Genomic DNA, 26805 nt, shown 5'->3' on the forward strand with positions numbered 1-26805 from the left:
ACACAGGCGTTCGCCGGTAATAAATTTGGCTCGTAGTAAAGAACTGGTCGAAAATACTTCCGACGCCCCTGGGACGAGGTACATGAGGTTTAGTAGTAGTACGTGGGGGAAAATACTGTAGCCTAAATTGGACCAATTCGCACATTTTGCTAAATTACTATTATACTATTCGTCAAAAAATCACCAAACTGAGTAGGATATTAGGTACTATATTTATGTTTAAAAATAAGGTTATATTAAAAACTATGTCTCATTTCATATTTGAACGGTGTTGTGAAAGCCAAAAAAGTGAAATAGGTCCAACTTAGGAAACTAGTTTCCTAATTTGGACCCCTAGTTTCTCAAGTTGGACCAGTTGTTGAAAAAGTTTAAAATCAATACCTTTAAACTTTGCTTTGAAGAAAATACATTATTTTCACAAAGTTCACGAATAATGGAAAATATATAAGTGGAAAAATATTTGTAAAGTAAAAAAAAAAGAATTAACACGTGAAGAAATTATGAAATCCAGTTCGATTTTTCTAAACGCATCACAAAAAATACAGCTAAAATTATGAAACATTTATGAGAAAAAATATTGAAGAGGAGAGACATTGGGAAATTAAACACCAGAAATATTAAAAAAGAAAAACAAAAATAATTAAAAAACTAAAATTTCAAAAGTAAGAATTTTGAAGAGAGAAAATTTCTAGCTTGATTATTTAAACAAATTTTAAAATTAAAATCAATTCCAAAAGACGTATAAGATTGTTGTCACTTTGTCTGCCCATGTTTTCAGTGGTTTGCCAATTTGATCTTTGTCATCATCTACTGCTGAAATATCAGGCACAGCAGGGAAAATGAATAAGTTCATCGCTTTATTCGATTTTCTCGTGTAGGACGAACCATTAGCTTCAAACTGTTTTGAAGAAACCGTGATCAATGATTGCCTTTTTATTTTTCCTCACATTAATGTTCCTGTTGTTTTTAAAAAAAAAATCAGCTTCTTACATTTAAAAAACTTCTTTTGCATTTGTTTTGCTGCAGCTGTTCTTTGCATGGAGTGAATGTTAGCCACATAGCATCTTGTTACTTTTTGTGGCTTCGAAAAGGGGCCTGAGGTAGCGGTGAAACCGTTTGGAGTGATTCCACAAAAGTTTCCTGTGATACGCTCTTATCCTGTTGTACAATAGTGTTGTTCACACCCAATGCTCCACTGGTGACTGAGCCAATCTGGTGCTCCCCGTTTGTGCCCATTATCCTCTGGGATTCCTTTTAGACTGGTGTAGCCCCTTTCATCAACGTTAAATACTCGTGAATCGTTCGATATGTGTTTGTTCACTAATTTTCTTAAAATATCAAACAATTGTGCCACTCTCTCTTCATTGAAACCTCTCATTCGCATTAGAATATAATTATAATAATATGTATCAAACTCAGATGACAGCTTTGTTTAGATCCCTAAATTGGACCGGTCCAAATAGGGAAACAGCCATTTTTCAAATAGCAGCTCATTACAAATAACCATAAAGATATATTTTAATTGCTTATTACTAAAAATACAATCATAGGGTTAGGAAACATACAGTAAATAACAAAACAGCATTTTCCCCTGAATCAAGTTTTTTAAGCCTTAACCCATTAACTGCCAATTTTTTTTTTTAATTTTTGGCCGGATAAATTATATATATGCACAAAAAGTTGTAAACGTAAAGCGTGTAAAATTCCAAAATCCCCAAATGGGGATCGTGGCAGCTAATGGGTTAAGAAAACGTGATGGAAATTAGTAATAGCTGTAATAAAAACAATGTGCAATCGTACCAAGAACGGAAATATAAAAAATGTACTATGCACACAGTTGCCCTGCCTTCAGTTGCCCCTATATTTCAAATAATGGATATTTTTCAGCGTTCTCCTGTATATTCTGTATAGGATGTGTTGTTTTCCTGTATAATGCAGGAATCTTCAGATCCCGATATTCCCCTACCCCACAAAAGATATAAAATCAGGGCTAAGGGAGCCCCGAAATTATTTTCGCACCTGGCCCCGTGTCTGATAAGGGCGGTACTGTTTAGTAGATATTTTTACTAAAAAATAATCGCTTCAAAGGATAAATAGGCGAATGATTTAATATACTAAGGGCAGAGCCTCCCCTTCCTATAATGCGAATACACAAGTATTTTTATTTTTTTCATCGCTCCTGGACAACAAAAGAGAAAGGAAAGTGCTCAGTATCTCCTGGAGGGTTAAAGAAGAAAAAAGCTAAAAAGTGTAATAAAAAAGCTATATTGTTATCTTCACGGAAATCGCTATACAATAAAATATGCACGCTGCTCATCGGCTCAAACCTTGAATTTTTTTTTTCTCATCACTTATTTTTCATGTGCATTTTGCACAGTAATTTTTTTTTAAATATTCCTTATATAAGGATTATTTTATATTTATGTGTATATATTGGGTTGCTGTATTTTTGAAATATATGACATCCATATTTGTTATGGGCATCTTTTTCTCAGCCACCTCGTTGGGCATTTTGCCTGTTGTGGCGTTGTATTTGTACTTGTATAAGTTTTTTAACTCGTTTCAGCGTCCCCCCTATAATTTGGCGCCCTGTTCAACTGCACCGGTTGCCCCGCCCCAAGACCGCTCAGACTGTTGCTCACGCTCTAAGTCACTCTCTTGCTCATTCACTGACTTAGCCCCTCGACTGTCTCGGCAGATGCAGATTGATTTTAGGGTTATACAAATTTTGCCGCCCTTCTCTCTATTACATTTCTTGGCCACTCATTTCTCAAATTTGCCTCCCCCACAGTAAATACGCCACTGACTATGGTTGGCATTAGTTGACTACTGGCTTCGTTCTTGTGTCACTGAAATATAGTCATCCTTCTGTTTCTGAGAGGTGTTATCAGCTGTTGCAAAGACTTACTCTTATTAGATGGACATAAACTCTAATTATAATGAAAAATGAATTGTTGATTTTACATGATGAAGACGGTTTAGGGAAATATCAACATAACTAACCAGTCATCTCACTTAGAAGGCTTCTGTATCTCGTAAATGTTGATTTGACCGGAGGAATTGACCATCGAATCTCAATATCTCAGCCCAATTGTAATACGGCACACAAAGTACGTAATGGCGAATTCAAATAGCCGTCTCGAAGAAGTCAAAGATGCTATAAAATGCTTCGAGATATCGAATTCCGAAATAAGTCGAATCAGCGAAATGATTCTCCAAGAGTTCGTGAAAGGCCTGACACTTGAAACATGCGAAACCGCGACGTTGAAAATGTTGCCTACTTTTGTAAGGGACGTGCCTGACGGTTCGGAACGCGGGAAGTTCATGGCAATCGACTTGGGTGGCACCAACTTCCGAATTTTGTTGGTTACCATCGACGGAGAGCAGCAGCTCGTCGTTGAAAGCGAGTCTTACAAGATACCGGATTCAGTGAAAGTCGGCTCGGGAGAGAACTTGTTCGACCTCATGGCTCAATGCATCGCCGACTTTGTCAAGAGGAATGGTTTAACGGACGAGAAGCTAAACCTCGGATTCACGTTCAGTTTTCCCTGCGAACAGATGAGCTTAGAAAGCGCGAAACTGCTCGAGTGGACGAAAGGATTTTCCTGTCCCGACGTCATAGGCCAAGACGTGGTCCAGCTGCTAAGGCAAGCCCTGCGTAAAAGAGGAGGAGTGAAAGTCGACCACATCGTCGTGTTAAACGACACCACCGGTACTCTAATCTCGTGCGCGTACTTGTACCGCGATTGTAGGGTTGGATTGATCATCGGGACAGGCACGAACGCGTGTTACATGGAGAATATAGACAACGTCGAAACTTGGACTGGGGACATGAACGAACCCAGGCAGGTCATCATAAACATCGAACTCGGAGCGTTCGGGAACGACGGGTGCCTGGAATCCATCCTTACGACGTTCGACAAGGAAGTCGACACTGAATCAGCGAACCCAAAAAAGCAGCTGTTTGAGAAAATGACCTCTGGTATGTACATAGGCGAGGTAGTGCGGAAGGTGATCCTCAAGTTGGTCAACGACGGGGTGATGCTGAACGGCGAGTCGACGGAATGTCTAGAGACGAAGTTGGCATTCGGTTCCAGGTACGTGTCCGACGTCGACAGCGATGCGGAGAATGTTTACGTGAAAGCCATGACCGTGCTTCAAGAGATCGGTGTAAAGAATGCTTCGGAGGAAGATTGCGAGAGTCTCAAGCTCGTGTGCGCGAAGGTGAGCGCCAGAGCGGCCAGCCTAGTATCGGCCGCGCTCGCAGCCATCTTGAACAAGCTGGAGCGGCAGCACACGGTAATCGCCGTAGACGGATCCGTATACCGACACCACCCGCACTTTAAAAGACTGATGGAGGAGAAGATCGCGGAGCTGACGAGACCGGAGTTTAAGTTCGAACTGGTGCAGTCCCAAGACGGAAGTGGACGAGGGGCCGCGCTCGTAAGTGCTGTCGCTGCTCGAATTGCGGGTGATTCGAAGAAAGCGAACTGATCAGACACTTGATTCGATCTGACTCGAGTCGGAATCTTGTACTTTATTCGGATTTATATGTAACTTTGTGTTCAGAAAATGTGTTATTGCATTAAATATACATCAGAGAAACTCATTAACAAAACTTTTTTATTAACACAAAAAAATCTGATTCAGTTTTGCTGCCTCTTCCTTTTCGGAGCAGAATTTGAATGGTTCAAAATGCATAAAAGTGAGCCCTGAAAATATAACACAACCTACGAGTACTTCAGGAACCTTATTATCCATGGAATTAATTGTTAATAAATTACGTTACGGTATGTCTCGTCTTCGTAATTGCGGCGGCGCTTTCTAAGAGACGTATTCCTGCGAACTTGTGCACGTTCTGTCTTCTTCTGACCACGGCAAGTCGATCGGGCACTCGACTAAACAAATATGGGAAATATTCTGCTTTCAATGCATTCATTGTATATTAGATCGATATGAAACTACAACGAGAGAAAAGAAAAACGATACCTGTTAACTGACTACTTACCGCACGTTTCATCATCAGGCAAGATCACGAGTTCGTATCCATCGGGACATGATGAATTGACGGCTGGAAGTGCTTCTGCGAGAAACAAAACCAGAGCATTGATTAACAGAAGAACGTTTCGTAATCGTGGGGGTCAGAAGCAAAGGGATGCAAGTGATCAAAACTGAGTTTCGAGGAAATCAACTTCGAAGTTATTGTAATATTAGAAATGCGATGCAATAGTCAAACTAGTGACCGCTAGAAAGCAGCCCTAGCACTGTAATGGGTCTGCCCATCCGCCAGTAGTCAGATGTTGGATGAGGGAAATCTCTTTAAGCACTCAACTCAATTTAAAAAAAATTTGTCACCCGCATCCCTTTGCTTCTGCCCCCCCCCCCCCAATTGTAGACCTGAGAATGTGAAAAACAAGGTACACCCCAAAATGACCGAAATTTGGGGGGGGGGAGCTCTGTCCCCACCTCATTTTCATTAAATTCAACCAACGCGCATCATTTGGAGTGAAAACATGACAGGTGTAGTTGACCGATTTGCCGATATAGAGGCCCGAATTGTAAACTCAACGCTGTAAGTAGTAATGGGAAAGCAGACAAAAGAACCTGAGGGAATGTGCCTGGTTCTCATTCACTTGTATTGTGGGGGTTTGCCTTGTTCACATTCTCAGGTCTATAATTTTACGTTGGATAGAAAACCTATCGATGGCTTGGTTAACATGGCTGACTCTTATATAAACGCAATATGGAAGCTGCCTGCAACGGCAAACATTTTTATTTCTAATGGGAAAGATCGAAGAAAAGGATTCGCAATTCATCGGTCGCACGAATAAAAAGTTTTTTCGTTTTCAGCGTTGTGTGGTTGGTTTCATGTTTCATGGAAATGGTCAATTTTCATTTTTTATTACACGCATTGGTGAATGCAGGGGGGCGGGGGGCGGTAGGAGCGATCGCCCCCCCCCCCACATTTCAGTAAGAAATTTGTATTATTGGTATAGGCAGAAGGGCGGCGGTGGTCCGCCCCTTGTTCACTACACACATCGTCGGCATTCGAGAATCCTGTATCCGTTTATGATTACATGGTGATCATAACGGTAGAAGTACGTATTATGATTACATACTTCTAAATCAAGTGCAAACTCGGACCGTCGATTTATTACCCTTTCAGAAATGCGTGGATTGTGCCGGAAGTGTGGGTGTGTGTGCCTAATAGTCTGCATCCGTATCCTATGTTGTAAGTCAGACATCTTCAACGTGGTGCGCCCCGAAGCACCCAGAATGCTCGATTCTCGTGCCCGATTTCGTGCTCGAGAGCACTTGATCAATCTCCTAATTAAACAGCTTGAACAAATATTAATAAATTGCAAGTATTAAAATCATCCTGATTTCCATGCATGCGTGTAGTCGAACTTGCCGTAAGGGTGCTCTTCTTTTGATGACAGCGCTCGCTCGTGACTCGAAAAAAGTTAAACACCCGTTGTAGGTGAAGTTAATGAATGCTGTTATGCTATCTGCATTTCAAATTGTGAGTGAAGCGCCCCTTCTGGTCATAGTGATTAGAAAAAACGTTACCAATAGAAAGGGGGGAGGGGGTCACTGGCAATCTATATAACCGACATTCCATAACAAATCAACCAACCAAAAAAATTGAAAGCCAGTCGCATGACCAACTCGGATTTTCTTTGAATTTGGTACACGCACGGGTACTGTTGAGGTATGAAAATACGAATTTCCAATGACCTAACTCCGCATATTTGTAGATCTACATGAATTTTAGTTCTGCGAAACCATTGCAGAATAAAAATACTGTAACGTCTGAAAAGAAAATGGGAAAGTCATATCGCACCTTGAACTTGAGCTCCAAATTTCTGAATTTTCTGATTTTTCGAAAGTCAGCCATCATTCTGAAGAAAAAAGCTTGAAGAGAACCAGAGTTTTAATATTTTCCTTTTTGAACACTAGTATTTGTTGAAACTTCCTGGCCTATAAATTTATTTGTTTGGCTTTTCTTTTTCGGAAATATTTTGGCTTAAAAACTGCTCTTTAACAGAAAACCGAATTTTGGCAGCCATTTTTCTCAAAGAGGGCAAGCAGATAGAGCTTTCAATTTGAGTGGATCTAAACAAAGGATATGACAGTCAGGGATCTCATTGATTTCGGGATAGAGAACTTCTACTGTATAGGCCTACTATTAATCTCTATTCAAGCAAACTACGTCAACACGAGAAAAGTTTCATTTAATGAATCATTGTAAGCCTATAAAATCAATATTTATTCGTGGCATGCATCTGAGAATATATGCAAACTGTTTGATACTTCATTTCCTTGGAAACTAATTAATTTTTAAAGCAATTTTAGGTAGTTTTTTTTAATTAGTCGCTCTGTACAGGCTTAGGCCTCTAGAGACGAGACGGCAAACATTGAAATTTGCGTTTTTATGTTACTAATTTTGGAAATAAAATAGAATTTGAAATTTGGAAAAAAATGGAAAACAATATTTACAGACTTTTCTTTCTGTTTCATACTGTATTCAAAGCAAATTTATACGAGTTAAATTCTTTGAGAATAATGGCTGCGAATATGATGGAAATAGGATTTTTTGAATATGCTTGAAAGTCATAATCGAAGTATTAAGTTACGCAATCAATAGCCAAAGGCATACTTTTTTTTAATGAGTAGTTTACATATCAGCTTTCTAAATCCATTGAATAAGAAAGCTCTACCCATTTGCCCTTTTGAGAAAAGTAGCTGCCAAAATGGCCAAAATCGAATTTTGTGAATATGCGTGAAAGCCATAATCATACTATACATACGTATTATGCGATCAATAGCCAAAGGCAAACTCTCTTTTAATGAGTAGCCGACATATCACTCTTCTAAATCCACTGAATTAGAAAGCTCTATCTGCTTGAATTCTTTGAGAAAAATCAAAATTCGATTTTCTGTTCAAACAGCAGTTTTTAAGCCAAAATATTTCCAAAAAAGAAAAGCGAAACAAATAAATTTACAGGCCAGAAAGTTTCAACAACTACTATTGTTGAAACAGGGAAAAAATTTAAACTCTTCTTCAAGCTTTTTTTCTTCAGAATGATGGCTGACTTTCGAAAAAAGTAGGAAGTTCAGAAATTTGGAGCTCAAGTTCAAGGTGTGATATGATTTTCCTATTTTTTTTTCAGGTATATAATATTTTTATTTTGAACGTACGGAAAATACAGTTTGCACAGATACCTAACACTCCTATATTGCAACAATACAGCCGCTGCACAAAAAAAAAAAGAACAAAGAGCAAAACCATTTTTTTGGGGTTTTTCAATGGTTTCGTAGAATTTAAATTCATGTAGTTCCATAAACGTGCGGAGCAGGTCATGAAAATTCGAGTATTTTCATACCTCAACAGGACCCGTGAGTGTACCAAATTTAAAGAAAATCTGAGTTGGTCATGCAACCCTCCTTGGTTGAGTTGCTATGGAATAAGCCCACTGCTTAGAATTAAAATGAGTGTCGGATGGTGAGCCCACCACCACCGGCTTCCCCGAGAGTAACAAGATGTTCTTAGGAAATAGAGCTAAAGATAATATGAAGCTACTTTTAGGGGATTGAATGGTAGTACTGTATTATTTTATGATTGTATAAGTGTAATTTTAACTACAAAAGTATTTTGATTTTGATAAAGTTTCTCTCCCCCCCTCCCCCACGTAGTTGAAGTTGAACGAAGTAGGAAATGCTCGATTTTTCAAAATCGCAAGGGTTGTGTAATTAAATAATAGATGACATACGTAGTGCACTTACGCATGCAGTTTTGGACGACATTCGTCGGTTCCCAAACGCCGGAGTCGTCGCAAGAGAAGACCGACGGTTCGGGAGGGTACAGGAAGTACCCGGCATCGCATTCCGCCGAGCACAATCTTCCATAAGCCCAGTCGTTGCAGTTCACTCTGCCGTTTGCTGGATCGTTGGGATAACCACATTCGGGGCCTACCGAGAAACAAAAAACACAACATCACGACGTGGCCTCAAAATCATGATCTCCAACATCCCTTTTTATTGCTAACATCGTAGTTTCGGAATAAACGCTTATTATTTTTTTCCACGTGACCCTTCAAGGTCAGGACTTTGAAGAGAGGTAGAGCAACATACTTATATACACATAGCATCATTAGTCATAGAGATAGATAGAACCGCTCACAACCCCGGACTGTAATGCAAAGCACCTTACTTCCATTACCTCAAAAGAGGCTGAGTTATTGTCATAGAGATACATGGTTGAATGTGAATCGGTGAGACACAGCAATCATACAAGAAACATAGAGAATGATTTTGTTTATAAACAAATCATTCTCTATGTTTTGTTTGTTAATAAACGAAAAAACACGCATTTTTTACAGAATTGTGAAGTAAAATTCGAGTGGATACATGCTAAGGATACATAATCTAAAGTGTGATTCTGCTTAGCTTCTGAGGAGAGCGGATCCAGAACAGGTTCAAACTATTCCACCCATTTTGTTTTCGTCGTTTGAATGTTACGGACAATGTCTATTCTTTGGCCTATCTATTTCGAGGTGAACTTGGGAAAAAGTGTCGTTCTCACCACCGGGAATCGAATCCAGGACGTCTTGCATACCGGGCAAGCGCACTGACCATTATACCACAGAGAGAAGGTTTAATAGTCTTTTTTCCTCAAAACACGCCCAGTAACGTGACTTTCTGAGCATAAACATTCAGCCTCTTAACTTTTCCACTCAGCAAGTGTGCTAGAGGTCCTGGGTTCGATTCTCGGTAGAGAGAACCCATTCGTCATTGTACTTATATAAACTATTGGAGATTTCACGTATCGTGGCCGAGGAAAAATCATCATCCAATACATTCTTTTGTCAATAAATAATTTTCCTCTTCTAAGAATTGGTATCCCTTCTATATCGGCACCCCGAACGGTCGCACAGTCCTGGTGCCGTCCCTGGCACGGGATCTAAGAGGGCTATTTATTGATCGAGTCTTCCCAATCCATAAGCACGAAAATGCAGTGCCGAATGCTACTACTACTACTTGACCGTACATACAACTCGTACATATTTATCTGAGGAATTTCTAATGAATTGGTTCATGTAAGAATGTGTGTGGGTGCGTGCGTGTTTTGTGTTCTACTGGTGCTGTCATCTACCGTTCATATTTTAAAGTGAAAAATGATGAAAACATTAACTAAGTTAAAATATTAACTTCTGAAAATATGAAAAAAGTTCATATTTAAACTGAATTTCCATGTTATGTAAGTATTGTGTTGAAAGTCTGCTTGCTGTCTGCATAGAGACTTCTTCAAAAGGGAGGCCACCGACCCGGTTTCGTACCTCGATGTTGGAAAACCGCAGAAAACAAACTTCAGCCTACCGTTGCAGTGCCATCAACAGGGTTCGAACCTAGATGCTCATGATGCCCACACGACCACACAGCGTCATCGTTTAAATTCTGCAATACCACACTTCATCGCGGAAATTGGCCGTCCAGCATCACTCTGGTATCACGTCCATACTTGCAGGAATGATGACACACACCTTGCAGTGAACCGGACAAAAGTCTCTCCTCAGAGAGAGCAGGCGCAATTTCAACAGTATACTTACATAAACACGGAAATTTAAGAATATGTCACTCCCCCTTTCAATTTGGAAACAGATGTTACAGTCAATCCTCGTTTTACGAACTTAATTCGTTCCTAAAGTCTTCGTAAACCGAAACAATTTCTCCCGTGGGAATCAATGTAGAATGAATTGATACTTTCTTAGGACTCCTATATGAACTTTTATAGCAGTTCTTGTGCATATAATGTAAAACCAATGGTAGTCAATGAAAAACTCCAAAAAAATTACCACCATTTGAAAGAAATTAAATGTAAACGGAATGAAAGGGATGCCTGGGCTATGCCTGGATTCGGTCACCTTCAATCTGAATGTCAAAGCCCTCAAAAGCTCGACCTGCAACACAATTTAGCCGTTGTCCTCCAAGACAAATTCATGGTTCTGTAAAACACACTTGTTCGCGAGCTTTGTGAATAAGAAGTACTGTATATGTTATATTAAGATAATACAATTGTTCTAAAAAAGTCACTGACCGTTCTACGTCAAACATCTTTTCTTAAAGATTTATAAAGTTGAAATCGATGGGCTGGATAAGAGAAGTCGTATTTGGAGAGGCAATGAAATTTATTCTTGAACCAACTCTGCTGTTGAAAAAACAATTGCCATCACAGACTTCTGAAATATGCTTCCCTCGGGATTTAGTCCGTTTTGCGCGTGTTCGTAAGCCGAATCATTTTTTGCAGTTCGTAAACCGAGAGTTGACCGTAATACTTTTAAACTCTAACTATGACGTCATTTATTGTGTTAGGATCAATCACTCACACAAGACTTTCCGGCGCGCACCAATCTGTTGGAAATTCTGCAGATGAATGATCATGACGTACCTGTACGGTGTTGTCGTAGTAGTGGCACAAACGAGATTTTACGGGAAAAAAGAATTTTCACGATTGAGTTGGTCTAGTAGTGTTTCCCGTATAGCGGAGGGGGGGAGGGGAACTGCCACCTCTGCCCCTCGCTGGGTACGCCTATGGCCACAGCCGAAGAGACGTTAAACAATAAGTAAAAGAATTCATAGAAATTAATTATTGGATAATTAATGAAATCAATTACAGAAAACAAACCAGAATTTTCTAATATATAAGAAACGTATTGTCTAAGGGGGTGCGGGAAGGGAAAAAGGTTGGGAAACACACACACACACACACTGGTCTGGTACGTAGAAGTTATGGCTCGATTGAGCAGTTTTTCTTGATCGTTTCCAACTTCGATGCACGAATTGCGGGCCGATCTCCCCTTTAAAATGTCACGCCACAAATAGCAACAGGCCTACAACGGTAAAATTATAAATCATCGCACTTCACTTATAATTAAGAAAAATGATGGCAGATGGCAGCACTACACATAACAAGCATTACGCAGCGACAAACATCACGTTGGATTTACAAGTACACGTACATTGCAACCTGTACCAATTCGTTAGAAGTTCTGCAGAGGAATGCGAACGAGGGGCATGTGTGGTTTGGTAGTTTATGTAGATTCTTTTCCCGCATCATTCGACCAAGCAAAGCAAAATTTTTCTCCACAGGTGTTGTGTGTTTTACCTCCCTTCAAAGTTTTCTCATACAGTAGGACCTCGTTATAACGGACTAATAGGGACTGAAGGATGCCTGCTATAACGAAAGTCCGACTTGTAGCAAATAATTCTTATAGGAGTGTAATGCTACAGGATATACCTCAAAGAAAGTACAATAGTTAGTTGTAAAGAGTGTTTATTTATATATCAAATAAAAAACAGCCTTCAATATAGGATGAATTAAAAAAAACGTATACGTATATACTGTACTAATCTTAATTTTTCTGGTTGGCGAATGATATGAGTCATGCAACGTATCCATATTTACGCAGAACGAAACAGCGATCGATGTTTAACCGCTTGCTTGGAAATGCTTTTTAAACGAGCTGATACTTATTTAGATACTTAAAACGAATTTTAAACTCATAAAATAAACATTTTACAATTTTTTTTGCTGTCCGTTATAGTGAGGTTCTACTGTACTTTTTTTTTCTTTCTTCTTTTTATTTGACAATAACGCTACAAGTACAATCTGATAGAAAAGACAAAAACAGAAACAAAAAGAAACACATGAATACATAGATTAGGAACATTCGCTCTGTGACCCCCAAGGTGTCTACAAAAATAATCTATTGGCTGTTGGCAACAGTCATTCTTTTTTCAAGGATTTTTTTAACTTATGTTGTTTTTAAAATAAGCTTTTATCTTTTTTATATCAATATAAAGTAGCACAAAGAATTATTTAATGTCAAGTTACGTGTACCTCCACTTTCCATCTTATTTGTGAATCGGTATTACATTCTGTTACTGTTATCCATCATTTGTTAAGCATTTCGTTACTGTTATCAATCATCTGTATTTATTACATGTTTTCTTCATAGTTTACATCTTTTCAAATGAGTAAATATTGAAATTTGAGCTCGTACTGCTCATATTCCCGCGGTTCATTGTATGAAAAAGATTTAGTATTTTAGGGGCAATGTAACAGGAGCTGTTTTTAAATAATGTTTTATTGACTCGTTGCACTTGATAAATATTCCTATATCGAGTAGACGTTCCATTGATTTTCATGGTTAGCCTTACATTATTTGATGTTACGAATTTTATAATTTTATACATTATATAGATTTGAATTGTTTAGTGTGTGAGACATTCTGTTATATTGTTGTTAGAGTTAGTACTTGTTATTAGTGACGTAATTTTATTGCGCGTGCTATTTAATCCTTGTATATTTGTATCATATGCCCCACCCCATGCACACAAATTCCATATATTATTATTGAACAAATCAATGCATAAAAGAATGTCCTTTAGAAAGTTTTTATCAAGCGTCTTCTCTTTTTTTTTAACACCATGTTTATAATGGCGAAATCGATCGGATATAGTGCTTTAATATTTTTCGAACTTACTGGTGACGTTGACTACGAACTCACAAGTTCCCTCGTTTCCGGCACGATCCAAGGCCGAGTACCTTATGAGGTACACTCCAGGCAGGAACGTATCTCCGTGCCTCTGAATAGAGATTTAAAGACATCAACACATAATTTCAATTCGGATACATTCAATCATACAGGGTCGTCATAAAATAACTTTACCAATTTACGAGCCACTAGCGGTCGCAAAAATTGACGCATGCGGATGAAATTCGAGATACAGGTGTTTTAGAGTATGTGCTTCAGAGTAAGAAGAAAGACAAAACCCATAGCTCTTGCGGTCACAGAAACAAAACTCGGAAAAATTCAAGCCGCAACTCATTTTTATGCATTGTAAAGTAATCGGTGCAGTGATAGACCACCATGAATGGCGTTCAAACGGTACCTGTATTATGATAAACGCCGGCGCTAGACATAGACAAAGAAACATGTGGAAACAACCAATGCAGATCACATTGTTGCCGCAGGAAGTCCCTCACCGAAGGATTAGTGCACCAAACCCTTGGTGAGATCTTCTTTGTCTGTGATGAGGGCCGACGTTTACAGTGCTACAGGTACCGTTCTAACGCCACATTCATCACTTTGCAATGCATAGAAGTGGGTATTGGAATAGTCATGTGTTAGCAACCTCCTTTGCTTCCATGATCACGTGACTAAGGCTTTTGGGAAAGGGAAAAACGTAGATGTTGGTTAACTTGATTTTCGGAAAGCTTTCTGAGCATTGTTCAGCGGTGGTCAAAAAATAGACTAGAATGCTCAGCTTCATTTTCAAAAAGATCTCTTCGTGTTCTCCTAAAGCCATTCTTTTCCAAGGCTTAGTTCGTCATGGACTGGAATATGCTGTAAGGTTTTGGATACCGTACCTACAGAGGGACATAGACTTGGTTGAAGGGATGCAGAGAGGAGCTACGCGTATCCTTGTTTTTTGCACACTGGGCGTGAGTTATGCAAACACCAAACATGGCCCCCGCTCTGTTTGAGTCCCAATATCGTTTAGTAAGAGACAATTCCAGGTTGTGGTGTCGCAGGAAGTTTTTCCTTAATAGGGTTGCAAATGAATGGAATAGCTTAGCCCCGGGGGTCGTGAATTCTAACACAATTGACACGTTTAAAGAGAAGTACGATAACATATGTAGTAGTATAAATCGAGAAGCTATCCATACTTAGATTATCCGCCTTAAGACAACCATAATCTTTTTTTATCGGCAATATTTTATAAAGCATTAGTTATTAGTTTTTACTTCGGTTGTGTGTGTGCTGTGTTTTGGTTTTATTTTTTCGTACATATTTTTCATGGGCATATTTTTTCTCAGACACCTCTTTGGGCATTTTCCTGTTGTGGCCTTTGGGTTTGTTTTTGTCATTCGGATTTTTCGAAATTTTGTTGCTGCGACCGTAACCGCGATAACTAAGATGCAACATTTACCTATATCTCGGATTTAGTTCGTATTCGTTGATTTTTGCGGCCAATAGGGGCACTTATATAAGTTATTTATGAGGACTCTGTATTTTCTTCCTAAAACTTGATGATTGAAAACTCTTTTAAGGTGTATTTCAGGGGTGGCCAACCTGTGGCACGCCTTGGTATCACGAGTGGCACGCGAACGCTTTTCAAAAATTAAAGAAATTCTCTCCAACTCCAACTTTTAAGCAATTCTTTTCTTATAAATTATGGTCTTGTAGGTTGCCAAACCTATATTTAGTATGATAGACATCTTAAATTGTTAGTTATGTGATGACTTCTATTCAATGCGTTCCTGTTCGGTTTTTCATCTTTGGGCATAGTTGCGCGACGTCGCATGTCCACCGTCCATGGAGGAACATGCATTTTGTATAATACAATTACATTATATATCTATAAATTTTCGTGGGGGGGGGGGGGTAATCACCCTGATTCCTCAGGTTCCTGTGTCTACGCCCCCCTCCCCCATGGCGTAGGTGAATGAACTTCTACAGTTATACACAATTGCGATAATCGAATTTATGACAAAAATAATAAGAATTTAGAACTCGAAAGAGTGACAAACTGAACATTTTTTTACGAAAAGAATAAGACAGCCGAGCAAATCTTGCAAGAACATAGGGATTCCGTAGAAACCAGGACGTATGATCTTCGCATGGTCATAAAGTGGCACGCTCATAGAAAATAATTCCGATTTTCGCTCAACTTGAAAAAAGGGTTGGCCACCCCTGGTGTATTTAATAATGAACAGCAAATGACACCATACACACCGTGTTCGAAGTGATCGACTGAACGCCAACGTTATCTGTGAAAATGGGTTCAGTCCATTGAACCGTCGCACCTTCGCTGCTGTTGCTCTCGACGGCAAACGATTGCGGACAAAATTGCGCCAATGGCGGTTCGTCATCTGGAAAATTGTCACAAAAATGAGTAATGAGTACAATCGACTTTGAAATGAAGAGACTCGTGGAGAGTAACCTTAATGGATAAGCGTGCCCCTGGATAACGGGTTGCGATTTGACGGTCGTTAGGTTGGTACTTACCGACAACGTTGACTGTGACGAGGCAAGACGCTGTCAGATTGACGTCGGAGCTGCTTCTCGCCGTAAAAGTGATTTCGGTGACTCCGGCCGAGAAAACGGTACCCGTGTCTATTCGGACCCAGTCCGGGGAAACTTCGATTACCCGAACGTCCGAGGCAGTCTGTGGTCCTGGCACTATAATGGAGGTGCGATTGTATCCGGCTTCCAGCACAGCAGTGATGTCGTCGGAACAAGTGATGTGAGGAGTGATTTTTACTGCGGGCACAAAATAGTATGAACACTATTATTGTAATCATTCTTATATGCAAATAGATGGCAATAATTCTTTCTCGATGGTGATAATTCCGTCATAACGATGGACCCACGCCGTTAGTAAGTACACTGGGGTGTGCAAAATTAAAAGAATTTTTTTGACAGATTATCCACCGAACTTCTGGACAAATTTCAATGAAATTTGGCAAGAAGACATAAGTTGATATTATGCAAACAAAATAGGCATACAGCAGTTATTGCACCCCACATGCATAGTCGAGCGTAAGACGCTTCAGTGCGGGGCGGCTCAGCACAGAACTTGAGTAAGTAAGAACTTGAAAAAAATGAGTTAATAAGGCGTAGGTTTCCAACTAGCGTTCCGCGGAAGCCTGGAGTTTCGTAACAGTTTCTTTGAGGTTTCGCATGATCAAACACCACGGAACCCTTAAAGAACCCGGATCCAGAGAACTTTCAAAGAAGAAAACTTTCTTGTTGCTGATATTCGGGAAGTTTTTCTTTGTTTTGAATTTTAACGAGACAGTGTCGAGTTTAAAAAACATAGAGACGAGTTGGATGACTAACCTAGAGAATGTGGAAAACATGTGAGTGACCAAAACAGTGACGTAGAGGGTGTGAAAGCACGTGAACGACCGAAAGATGGTGACACGGAGACATATTTACGGAATGGGAAGGAGGAAGGCTAAACAGGCTATATATAGTCAGGGGTGGCTAACTTGGAGGAATAAAGTAGTCAAGAAAACTAGACTAGAATGGGTGAATGAATGGCGGCAAAACAATTTGCATAACCCACAGGCCACAAAGTGATAAATCCGCGTCCGGAGGAGGGGGGGGGGCAAAGCCCTCATCTGAGGGCCTAAAATTATGTGGTCCTCGTCAATTGCTCGAATTTCGTAGGCTGAAAACGTGGCTGAAATGAGGAAAAAAAAAACTTGCTGAGCTGAATAATTTTTTTATTTCATTTCGCCAAGGATCCTTTTTATTTTGTAGATACGTGGAATGTTCTCTTTAATTTCACCTGCACAGACCTGTTGTTTCTCTGCGCAGAGAATTTAGATATCTGTGCGGAATGGAAAATAGTATCATAACACCTCATGTACAGTATAAGGAATTTTTTTCTGAGTAGCAGAAACTCTATGCACACGGAAATATTCTCATTCTCAGTCAACCTCAGACTGTAAACGTCTGTATTTTGTTAACTTATTGACCAAGAAAAAATGGTGCATTTCTTGGTTAAGCCTCAATTGGTGCCTTTGCCTTTTGCCCATAACCAACAAACAGGTAAAAATAAAATTTTATCAACCACAAAATATGCCTTTCAGAAAACAACTATACAGTACAGAGTGTATTATATTGGGAAACATCATTAAACTGGAACCCCTTCCGCCACCTATCAAATAAAAAACACAACTGCTAATGTTCCTTCAAAAAGAATGAGGTGCCGCATATAAAAAAAATATAATATGATATTAGTGAATATTTTATAAGCAAAAATAATATTAATTAAATTGTCTCGCGCATATCTTGTTGCATTATGTAATTTTTACGTTTTGCATTTTTCTAAACCTAAATCTGGCGTTCAATTTACGAAGGGGAACTTACTCGGTTGGCAAACGGGCAATTGGTAAGTGCTCTTGCGCAGCCATTCCTGCTTCTTGCCGCACTTGAGCATGGCCGTTCCCTTCAGCTTGTATCCTCTGTCACACGTGAAAATGCATCTCCTGCCCACGGCGGTGCTTATTCCGCAGGAACGGGGGTTTATCGCTCCATGGAGAGGTATCGCCAACCGTCCACACTGCTTTGCTTGAAAAGACAAATGCATATTTTTGAAAATTCTTATCGCTGAAACCTCTATATAACGATAATCTGAGGACCAAGAAGAAATATCGTTATATCGAGAGGCGCAACATTATCATCACATTTCATAAAATTTATGCTGTTTTTGTCAATACGCTGATTTTAATTTTTTCATAAAATAATGACTATTCACGGGCGAAAAATGACATAATAAACGGTGAATAAAAACTATTTACATAATTTTCATAACAATATAAATTCGCACCGTCATCATCATCGCACCACCCAGCCTTTTATGCCTATCTCCCCCCCCCCTCCCCCATTCGGTCACGAAATAAAATATTATCTGTAATAATTATATGGTCCATAGGCAGAAAAAGTCAAGAAACACTGACCCCTAAACCACCTCGTTACCCCTCACGGGACCATATATCACCCATTTTACGAAATACTGATCTACATTACAGATTACTGATTATGCCTGTATGAAAAGTCATTGTTTTCCGAAAATCAGGCTGGATTAACATTGGCTACTACTACTAAACACTGATTTTGTTGTGCGACTGTCTATAAACAATCACAGAGAACATTGTGGTTGAGTGTGGAAATAACCTTAAAGTGTGTGTCACCAAACTTCGTCGAGGGAATCGCGCCGAACTGAGGATGTTGTATTTACATTCTCAGTGTTAGAAGGCGAAGCAAGGTTCATTATACCATTAATATTTCTATAGAGACGATGGAGATATATGACCACACATGCACCTTGTTCACTTTGCTCTGCGGAACTAACAAATTGGTACATGTTTGAATGTGCGTGTACGTGTCGTGAACCTAACGCGAAGTTTGTTTCTATGTAATGCTTGTTATGTAGTGCTGCCATCTGTCAACTATGAGTCAAGTGTAATTATTGCAGATTTGTACCGTAGCAGGCCTGTTGCTGTCTGTGGCGAGACTTAGCAGTGGGGAGGTCGAGATAATGCAGAATGAACCGCACGTCCAGGCTCTATCGTCATTGCAATTTAAGCACAGTGATCATAACACCGTGGATGTGCCGGGAAAACTTACTGGTGTCTCAGCCAAAGACAGATGGCAGCATGAACATGAAACAAGCGCAACTCGTCAACATAAATACGTTAGGATCGCATATACACTCATAACACACATTCCGGCATGTACCGATTCGTTAGAAATTCCGTAGAGGAATGTGTACGAGGTACATGTACGGTTAGGTAGTAGTAGTTGTAGTAGTGGGGAGGTCGTCTCGCATTCGCGGATTAACATTGGCTGTGGAACATTTGAATTTTTTGAAGACACAGCGACATATCCATTAGGGTGGGGTCGAAAAAAATGAAATTTTTATTTTCAAATCGCTACAGTGCGGAAAAGTTGCCTCCGTTAATAAGAAGAAAAACGACGTAAAAAATTTCAAAATCGGTTGATATCTTCCGGTCGCGCATCGGACTTGAAGTTTATGGAAATTACACGCAAAAGTTTGTTACGCTTATTTTATGATCCAATAAAGTAAAATAAATTAGAACATCATTAATATTTCAATGTCCATTGGTCGCGCAGCGTGTTCGAAAAACAGGAATTCACCAAATTTTTGCTGGTTTCATTGTGCAGCTTTTCGTCCGTTTTGTCAGAATAAAACAACCCAGAATTCATCACTTGGGGGTGGCTGGCTGCACGTCGAGTTCCATCCACACGCAGCCCAATCAACCATCCAAACTAGGCGTGTGCAATTCACACTATATTTGAAAAATAGTTATTACAATTGACTAGAATTCGGTGGTCTGACCTTTGGAAGAAATCAAGCATGACTGATTTTGACAATAACGTAGATCGGTGATGTAGCTATCTCTATCTCCATGTCACATCCTTTAGTTGAGGTCTCGGTAACAATTTAGGCATATCTCTCATATTAGGTATATCCCTCAACTGTCTGAGTCTGACTGGATCACGTGTGAACTGCACGTGGGAAGACCACTACAGTGAATCGTGGATCTACTCCATTTCAACGAAAAAAATTTCTGTCCGTCATATTTTTTCCGCATATAGATGATGCAGTGAATCAATGAACGTCAGGACTCTGCCATCGAACTTATCCTGCTGCCGAGATCTCTTCCAGCCCAGCTTCGTTACGGAGTCTGGAACAAAATATGTGCACCTGACAATCTGAGCCGTATTTATTGTTGTGCGGGAATGTTTAGTGCAGTCATCTAAATTTGAAATTATGAGTGAAGTAAAATGATTGAATATTTGTACCGTTGTAGGCCTGTTGTTCTCTATGGCAAGATTTTTTAACAGGGGAATCGGCTCGCATTCGCGCCTCGAAGTCGGGAACCACAGATATAGATGGTGCATCTACAGGGCCAAAATCTTTTTCTGAGTCCATTTGATAACAGCTTACTGGATGTGAAAGTTCTCTGTGTTGGAGTATGAATCTGTAGATTGTTAGTTTCTAGAAGTAGACAGAAAGATGCTGAGAAAAGACGAGTAGTACTGTATTTATTAGGCATATCCAAAACAATAAAGCCAGGAAATTTTCCAGGGGATTTTTCAATTCGAGATCCTGGTCGTCTGTTACATTCTGAATGGCTAAATGCGGCCAATAGAGTGCTAAGGTTATAGGAATACTTAAGTTAGCCAAGTCCTTTTGAGAACCAGAAGTTCCCTTCATCTTGAAATCGTACGTGCCTCTGTGGTTCCACATGAAAAAGAACAAGTATTTCAATGATGAACTAAACATGTTTTTCCAGCAGTTCAAAAATTGTGGTATTTATTTGATGAGAGAGACTTACTTAAAGTTGTTGATCCAGTAGCGTAGAACCCAATGCGTTCTTTGGACAGCCTGAAAATTTACTATTGGCTATGATTGTTGATGACATTCGAGAGAACTTGGATATAGAAGAACTTTAACTCTTTTTATACCCAGACGGTACTTTAAAGTACCAGGGTAAATAAATTTGTTTCGAATTAACTAATTGTTTCAAAAACATTGTTTATATGTTTTTTAAGTTTCTCTTTAATTAGAACTAAAATGACCTACCAAATAATTTACATGATGACTATTTGTTATTGCCATCACATTTATGCTTTTATTTTAATATTTTAAAATTTTCCTTTTATTCTATTATTTTCAATGTCGGATATAAAGGGTAAAAGCAAGACAATCCGCCTCTAAAGGAAAAACCATTCGTGCTACGTAAGAAAAACTTTAAAGCTACCGAATACACTGGAATTATTAACCGGAATACTTGCCTCTTGCATCCTTCTATCCTTCCCCCAATACTACGGAAAGTATGTGATGATATTATATCATTCATCAATTCCGACACTAACCACATCAGAGGCATCGAAAGGTTTATCCGACGGACTCAGACAGTCGAGAGATGAATCAAACTTGTTACCGAAGCCCAAACTAAAGTACACTGCTGGCCACCCAAATTGCAACACCAAGAAAGACAAGAGATATCGCAACAATATTTATTTTGTAGATAACATGTTGACCAAGCATCAAATGATTAAATTTATAGACTTCTGTGAAGTGTGGTTCCTGCCAAAATCAGTAGCCAGAGTAGCCGCCATTGTTGGAGATCACCGCTGCCACACGCCTCGGCATTGATTCAAAGAGACTTTGGATGTGTTCTTGGGGTACAGCAGACCAAGCAGCTTCCACGCGTTGCCAAAGTTGATCTGGTGTGGCAGCTGGGGATGTAATCTGGGTCAATCGTTGAGCAACCATGGACCACATGTTTTCTATCGGCGAAAGATCCGGAGAGCGAGCTGGCCAGGGAAGCAATTCAATCTGGCGATTGACGAAGAACCTTTGGACAATGCGTGCCACGTGTGGTCGCGCATTATCCTGTTGAAATATGGCTGTGGGCAAGCTCTGAAGGTAAGGAAGGACAACTGGCTCCAACACCTCGGAGATGTCGCGCTGGCTTTTTAAAGTACCGGCAATGCGTACTAGAGGAGTGCGAGAGTGATATCCAATACCGCCCCATACCATAATACCCGGTGCAGGACCAGTGTTGCGGTGCATAACGCAGCTGTTCAGCATCCTCTCTCCACGGTGTCTCCAGACTCGAATCCGACCATCGTGGTGTTGCAGACAGAAGCGTGACTCGTCAGTAAAGACAATTTCATTCCATTGTGCCGTCCACATCCTTCTTCCATCGCACCATTGGCGGCGCAGACGTCTGTGGTTCTGTGTCAAGGGTAGACGAAGCAATGGACGTCTTGCGGACAGACCACTCTGCTGTAAACGGCGTCGAATGGTACGCGCAGACACTGGATGATGCGGTACAGACTGAATGTGCTGTGCTATGGTTCGTGATGTGGCTGAGCGATCCGTCACTGCCATACGCACAATACGCCTGTCATCACGTGAAGTGGTGCACTGAGGTGGATGCGATCGAACACGTCGGTTCGTCGTACCCTCCTGCATCCAACGATCACACATCCGCATTACAGTTGTTTGGTTTCGTCCAACACGACTACCGATTTCCCTGAAAGATAATCCACAATCTCGGTAGGCCACTATCCTTCCTCTGTCGAACTCGGATACTTGATCAAAAGATGATCGCTGTTTTCTACGAGGCATAATTGATCATTTTTTTGAAAAAACCACAAAAAAAACACAATTGCCGTACTTCAAATCGTCGAAATCTCCAAGCCTTAAATAGCGCTTTGAAGTGGCGCCACAGGCGCGCGTGATGTGCGTCTGCGCTGAAATTCTAATCATTTGCATATCTCACCTCCGCTAATGCATGTTGTAAATTTCATATTATTTGCATGCTTCCTTCAGGGTGTTGCATTTACGGTGGCCAGCAGTGTATATAGACATGAGAAGCTTAACTGTACATCAGATCTACGCTATTATCAAGATCAGTTATGACTGATTTCTCCAAAAAGTCATATTTTGAACGTGTTAATTTCGATGACTAGTTTTGAGATACATAATGTAAATTATACGCACACGCCTATTTTGGATGGTTGATTGGGCTGCGTGTGGGTGGAACTCGACGTGCAGCCAGCCACCTTCTTGTGATGAATTCTGGGTCGTTTTGTTGTAACAAAACGGGCGAAAAGCTGCACAATGAAACCAGCAAAAATTTGGTAAATTCTTGTTTTTCGAACACGCTGCGCAACCAATAAACATTGAAATATTAATGATGCTTTAATTTTTTTTTACTTTATTGAACCATAAAATAAGCGTAACAAACTTTTGCGTGTCGATCATAGAATTTTATCTAATATTAAAAAATTTAACAAAAATGTTCGATTTCGTCAATTTCCATAAACTTCAAGTTCAATGCGCGATCGGAAGATATCAACCGATTTTGAAATTTTTTACGTCGTTTTTCTTCTTATTAAAGGAGGCAACTTTTCAGCACTATAGCGATTTGAAAATAAAAATTTCATTTTTTTTCGACCCACCCTAATATCCATTCCATTGCGACGTATCCGCAATGGAAAACCACATTTCAAGAGTCAAAACAGAAGACAGTAGTGCTCTCTCACCTACGCACGATGGAAGCTCCTTGTCCCAACGCCCGGTCTCCAGGCACTGCATGTAATTGAACTTGAGACTTGATTTATAGCCGGAATCACATTCCATGTAGCAAGTGGTGCCGTTCGCGTACGTTTCCGAAATCTGAAGGGCGACCGCGTTGTTCCTGGAGCCCTTGCGCGGTATCGGATTCTTGTAACAGCTCATTGACGAGTGAGGTGGTTCCGGTACCCGCGGACAGCGATTCGCTGATTTCATAGCGAATGGAAGAAAAATAATTTGATAAATCATCAGTTTTATTGATTTCATTGCAATAAGAAACTACGAAACATCCATTAGCTGCATTATATACATCGACAGTGAAATAAATTACATGAATGTACATGGGCAGTATAGAAGACCGTCTTAACGCATCAAAATTGGCAACCTTGATAGCCGAATCAGTGTTCGCTAGTTTTGTAGCCCCTTATCAAATCTTATTGATTTACCGAATATTTCGTTAATTCAATTTTTGTGTATAATTTCTTCGTAGTTTTCCCGCATATTTCGATTGATTATCCCATATTAGAATAATTTCACGCAATAAATTGAATTTTTGTGCAATTTTATGTGTTCTTTGCCGGCCATCTTGAACTGACCGCCCGCAAAGACAGCGATTGCTCGGCGCTGGCAGTGGCCACGCTTATGGAATCAGCGAAGGGACCTTCTGGTGCTCGAGAGGCGTTTCACTATCATCTTGCATAGAAATTGACATTAGTTGTGTCAGACATGTATGAGGCCAACCCCCATGATGTTGCTGAGGTGGCACCAGAGCCTCGTTTAGGGGGGTGTGTGACAGGTGCGGTGGCACAGGGCCCCAAGCTTTGTGAGGCCGCCGCACTCACGATAAATTATTGAAGGCTTTTTCACCAATTCCTAAATTATTTCTTGCATTAATTCTGTTGAATTTGAATTTTCATCAATTGCAGAATAATTAATTTCATTAATTCTTAATTTTCACTCATTCGGGAATTATTTCTTTCATTAATTGGGGTATCATGTTTGTCATCAATTCTGGAATAATTTGTTTTATTGATTCAGGAATTATTTGTTTCATTGATTCAGGAATTATTTGATTCATTGATTCTGAGTTTTCATCAGTTTTCGAATTATTTCTTACATCGATCTTGAAATTGTTCATTTCATCAATTCTGGAATAATTTCGGTTATTTTGGTTCTGAATTAGTTTTCATTAATATATTCCGGAACTATTTCTTCCGTTAATTCTGAATTTGACTAATTATTTCTTCCGCGGATTCTGAAAATTTTCATCGATTCTGGAAATACATATTCATTTCATTAATAATGAATTTCCATTGGTGCTGGAACTATTTCTCACTTTCAATTATTTTTTAGCTCATCAATTCTAAAGCTTTCGTTAGTTTCGTTAATAGTTTCTCTCATCAGCTTGAAATTGAATTCAGCGCTGAATTTTCATCAATTTTTGTCTTAATTTACATTTAATTTTGTGTTTACAATATTTTACGGTATTTTCCCAGCATTCCTGTGCATTCCAAAGTATCGGATGCCCCCAACCGGATTCCCCTCCCCTACTAAATTCATATGTTACGGTAAATGTGATAAATCCGTTATTAACCGGTTATTATACATACTTACCCATCGTCAGGCCCGTCATTTAGGGGGGGGGCAAGGGGGGGAATTCCCCCCTCCAATATATATATATACATTGAGTACACGTGCTTTGCTTCCCCCCCCCCCGGAAAAAGTTGAAATGATGGCCCGGCGCCGATCGTCTTAGAAAGTTGATAAATTATCATTTTTACCGGTGGATATGCATAACAACCATGTGTTCGTGAGTATATTGGATAAGAATTTAAAATTTATAACTTTTTTCTGTGATTATGCATAATACCCTAGTGTATTTGGTGACTTCGATAAATATGAAAAACGAAATCACAAATGAGTCTAGTATGTGTGATGGATCCCGATGATATAAAGATAAAAATTTCACGTACGCACCACGAATTGATGATACAATACATTTATGAATTGTTCATCTCTGCATATCATATAATACAGTTTATCGTGTTTACCAATGACGCGAAGCTTGGGTATTATTCATAATCACCGGTGAAAGTGATAATTTTTTCAGTAGGCTACTCATTAAATTTACCAACGACGCTTGGGTACTACGCATAATCGGCGGTAAAAGCAATTGCTTTTTAGTACATATTTAAATTCACCAACGGCACTTCGGTGATATGCATGTTCACTGGTAAAAGTTATTAATTTAGTAGAATTTATCAAACTTACCAAAATGTTCGACGATAATGCATAACAACCGAATTTATATCCCATCTACCGTAACATGTATAAAATCGACATTTTTGGTGCCCCGAAATTGTGGAGACGCATCTGGCCCCGCGACTGGTAAGGGCGGCCATTGATGGCACTGGCTTTATACATACCTACACAGGATTTCTGATCAGCGGCCAACTTGAATCCGCGCCTGCAGCTGCAGTATCGTCCACCTCGGAAATTCGTGCAAATGTGACTGCAGCCTCCGTTGAGCACCGAGCACTCGTCGACGTCTAGAGGAAAAGTTATGTTATGCCGGGTGGAGTGAGAAAAAAAGATGTTTTACATTTCCTTTCTTTCCCATAATTTCACTTGGATTTTTTTAATTGTAAGCAAATACACACACAAACATTACATATATAATATACATTATATGATTATAATTGAATAACTGTTTACCGCGGCAAGAGTAAAAATCCACAACTTCGTATCCTTGGTCACAAATGCACCTGAAGTCGCCTTCGGTGTTCTCGCACCTTCCTTCACATCCGCCATTGTTTGACGCACATTCGTCCACATCTGGAGCCCCCCCCAAAAAAAACAAAAAAAAACTTTGAGCTAAAAAAATCTTTCACCTATACGAACGTTGCTTCGCATTGACTCAAGGAATTCGGTACGTACCCTTGCAATTCTTGCCGTCGACGTCCAACTCGTACCCCTTAGGGCAGGAGCAGTGAGCGCTTCCTGGCGTGTTGATGCATTCGTCCGAGCAACCGAAGTTGTTTTCTTGGCACTCATTGATATCTGAAGTGAATGGAGAATTAATAACAGTAAAAGTCCGATATAACA

The 26805-nt window shown here is 39.8% G+C and overlaps 1 protein-coding gene and 1 pseudogene across 2 annotated transcripts in view; one reads left to right on the forward strand and one right to left on the reverse strand.

Moving 5' to 3' along the window:
* The first annotated feature begins 3117 nt into the window (after positions 1-3117).
* Positions 3118-4494, forward strand: LOC149067430 (hexokinase-2 pseudogene; annotated as a pseudogene).
* Positions 4495-4605: 111 nt separating this feature from the next.
* LOC149067431 (uncharacterized) overlaps positions 4606-26805 on the reverse strand; it is a 48493-nt gene continuing 26293 nt past the window's right edge. For both annotated transcript variants that reach the window (XM_089252744.1, XM_089252745.1), the window contains exons 8-18: positions 26638-26760; positions 26416-26535; positions 26127-26249; positions 23670-23906; positions 17949-18149; positions 16077-16331; positions 15804-15940; positions 13548-13650; positions 8788-8973; positions 5009-5083; positions 4606-4898 (exon numbers count right to left, since the gene is read on the reverse strand). In XM_089252744.1, the coding sequence (XP_089108870.1) occupies positions 4825-4898; positions 5009-5083; positions 8788-8973; positions 13548-13650; positions 15804-15940; positions 16077-16331; positions 17949-18149; positions 23670-23906; positions 26127-26249; positions 26416-26535; positions 26638-26760 (1634 nt within the window). In that variant the 3' untranslated portion in view covers positions 4606-4824. The remainder of the gene's footprint in view (positions 4899-5008; positions 5084-8787; positions 8974-13547; positions 13651-15803; positions 15941-16076; positions 16332-17948; positions 18150-23669; positions 23907-26126; positions 26250-26415; positions 26536-26637; positions 26761-26805) is intronic.

This window comes from Pholcus phalangioides, unplaced genomic scaffold (assembly GCF_987345545.1).
Source record: "Pholcus phalangioides strain wild (caught in Gottingen) unplaced genomic scaffold, Ppha-v1.0 ptg000030l_1, whole genome shotgun sequence".
Lineage (NCBI taxonomy): Eukaryota > Metazoa > Arthropoda > Arachnida > Araneae > Pholcidae > Pholcus > Pholcus phalangioides.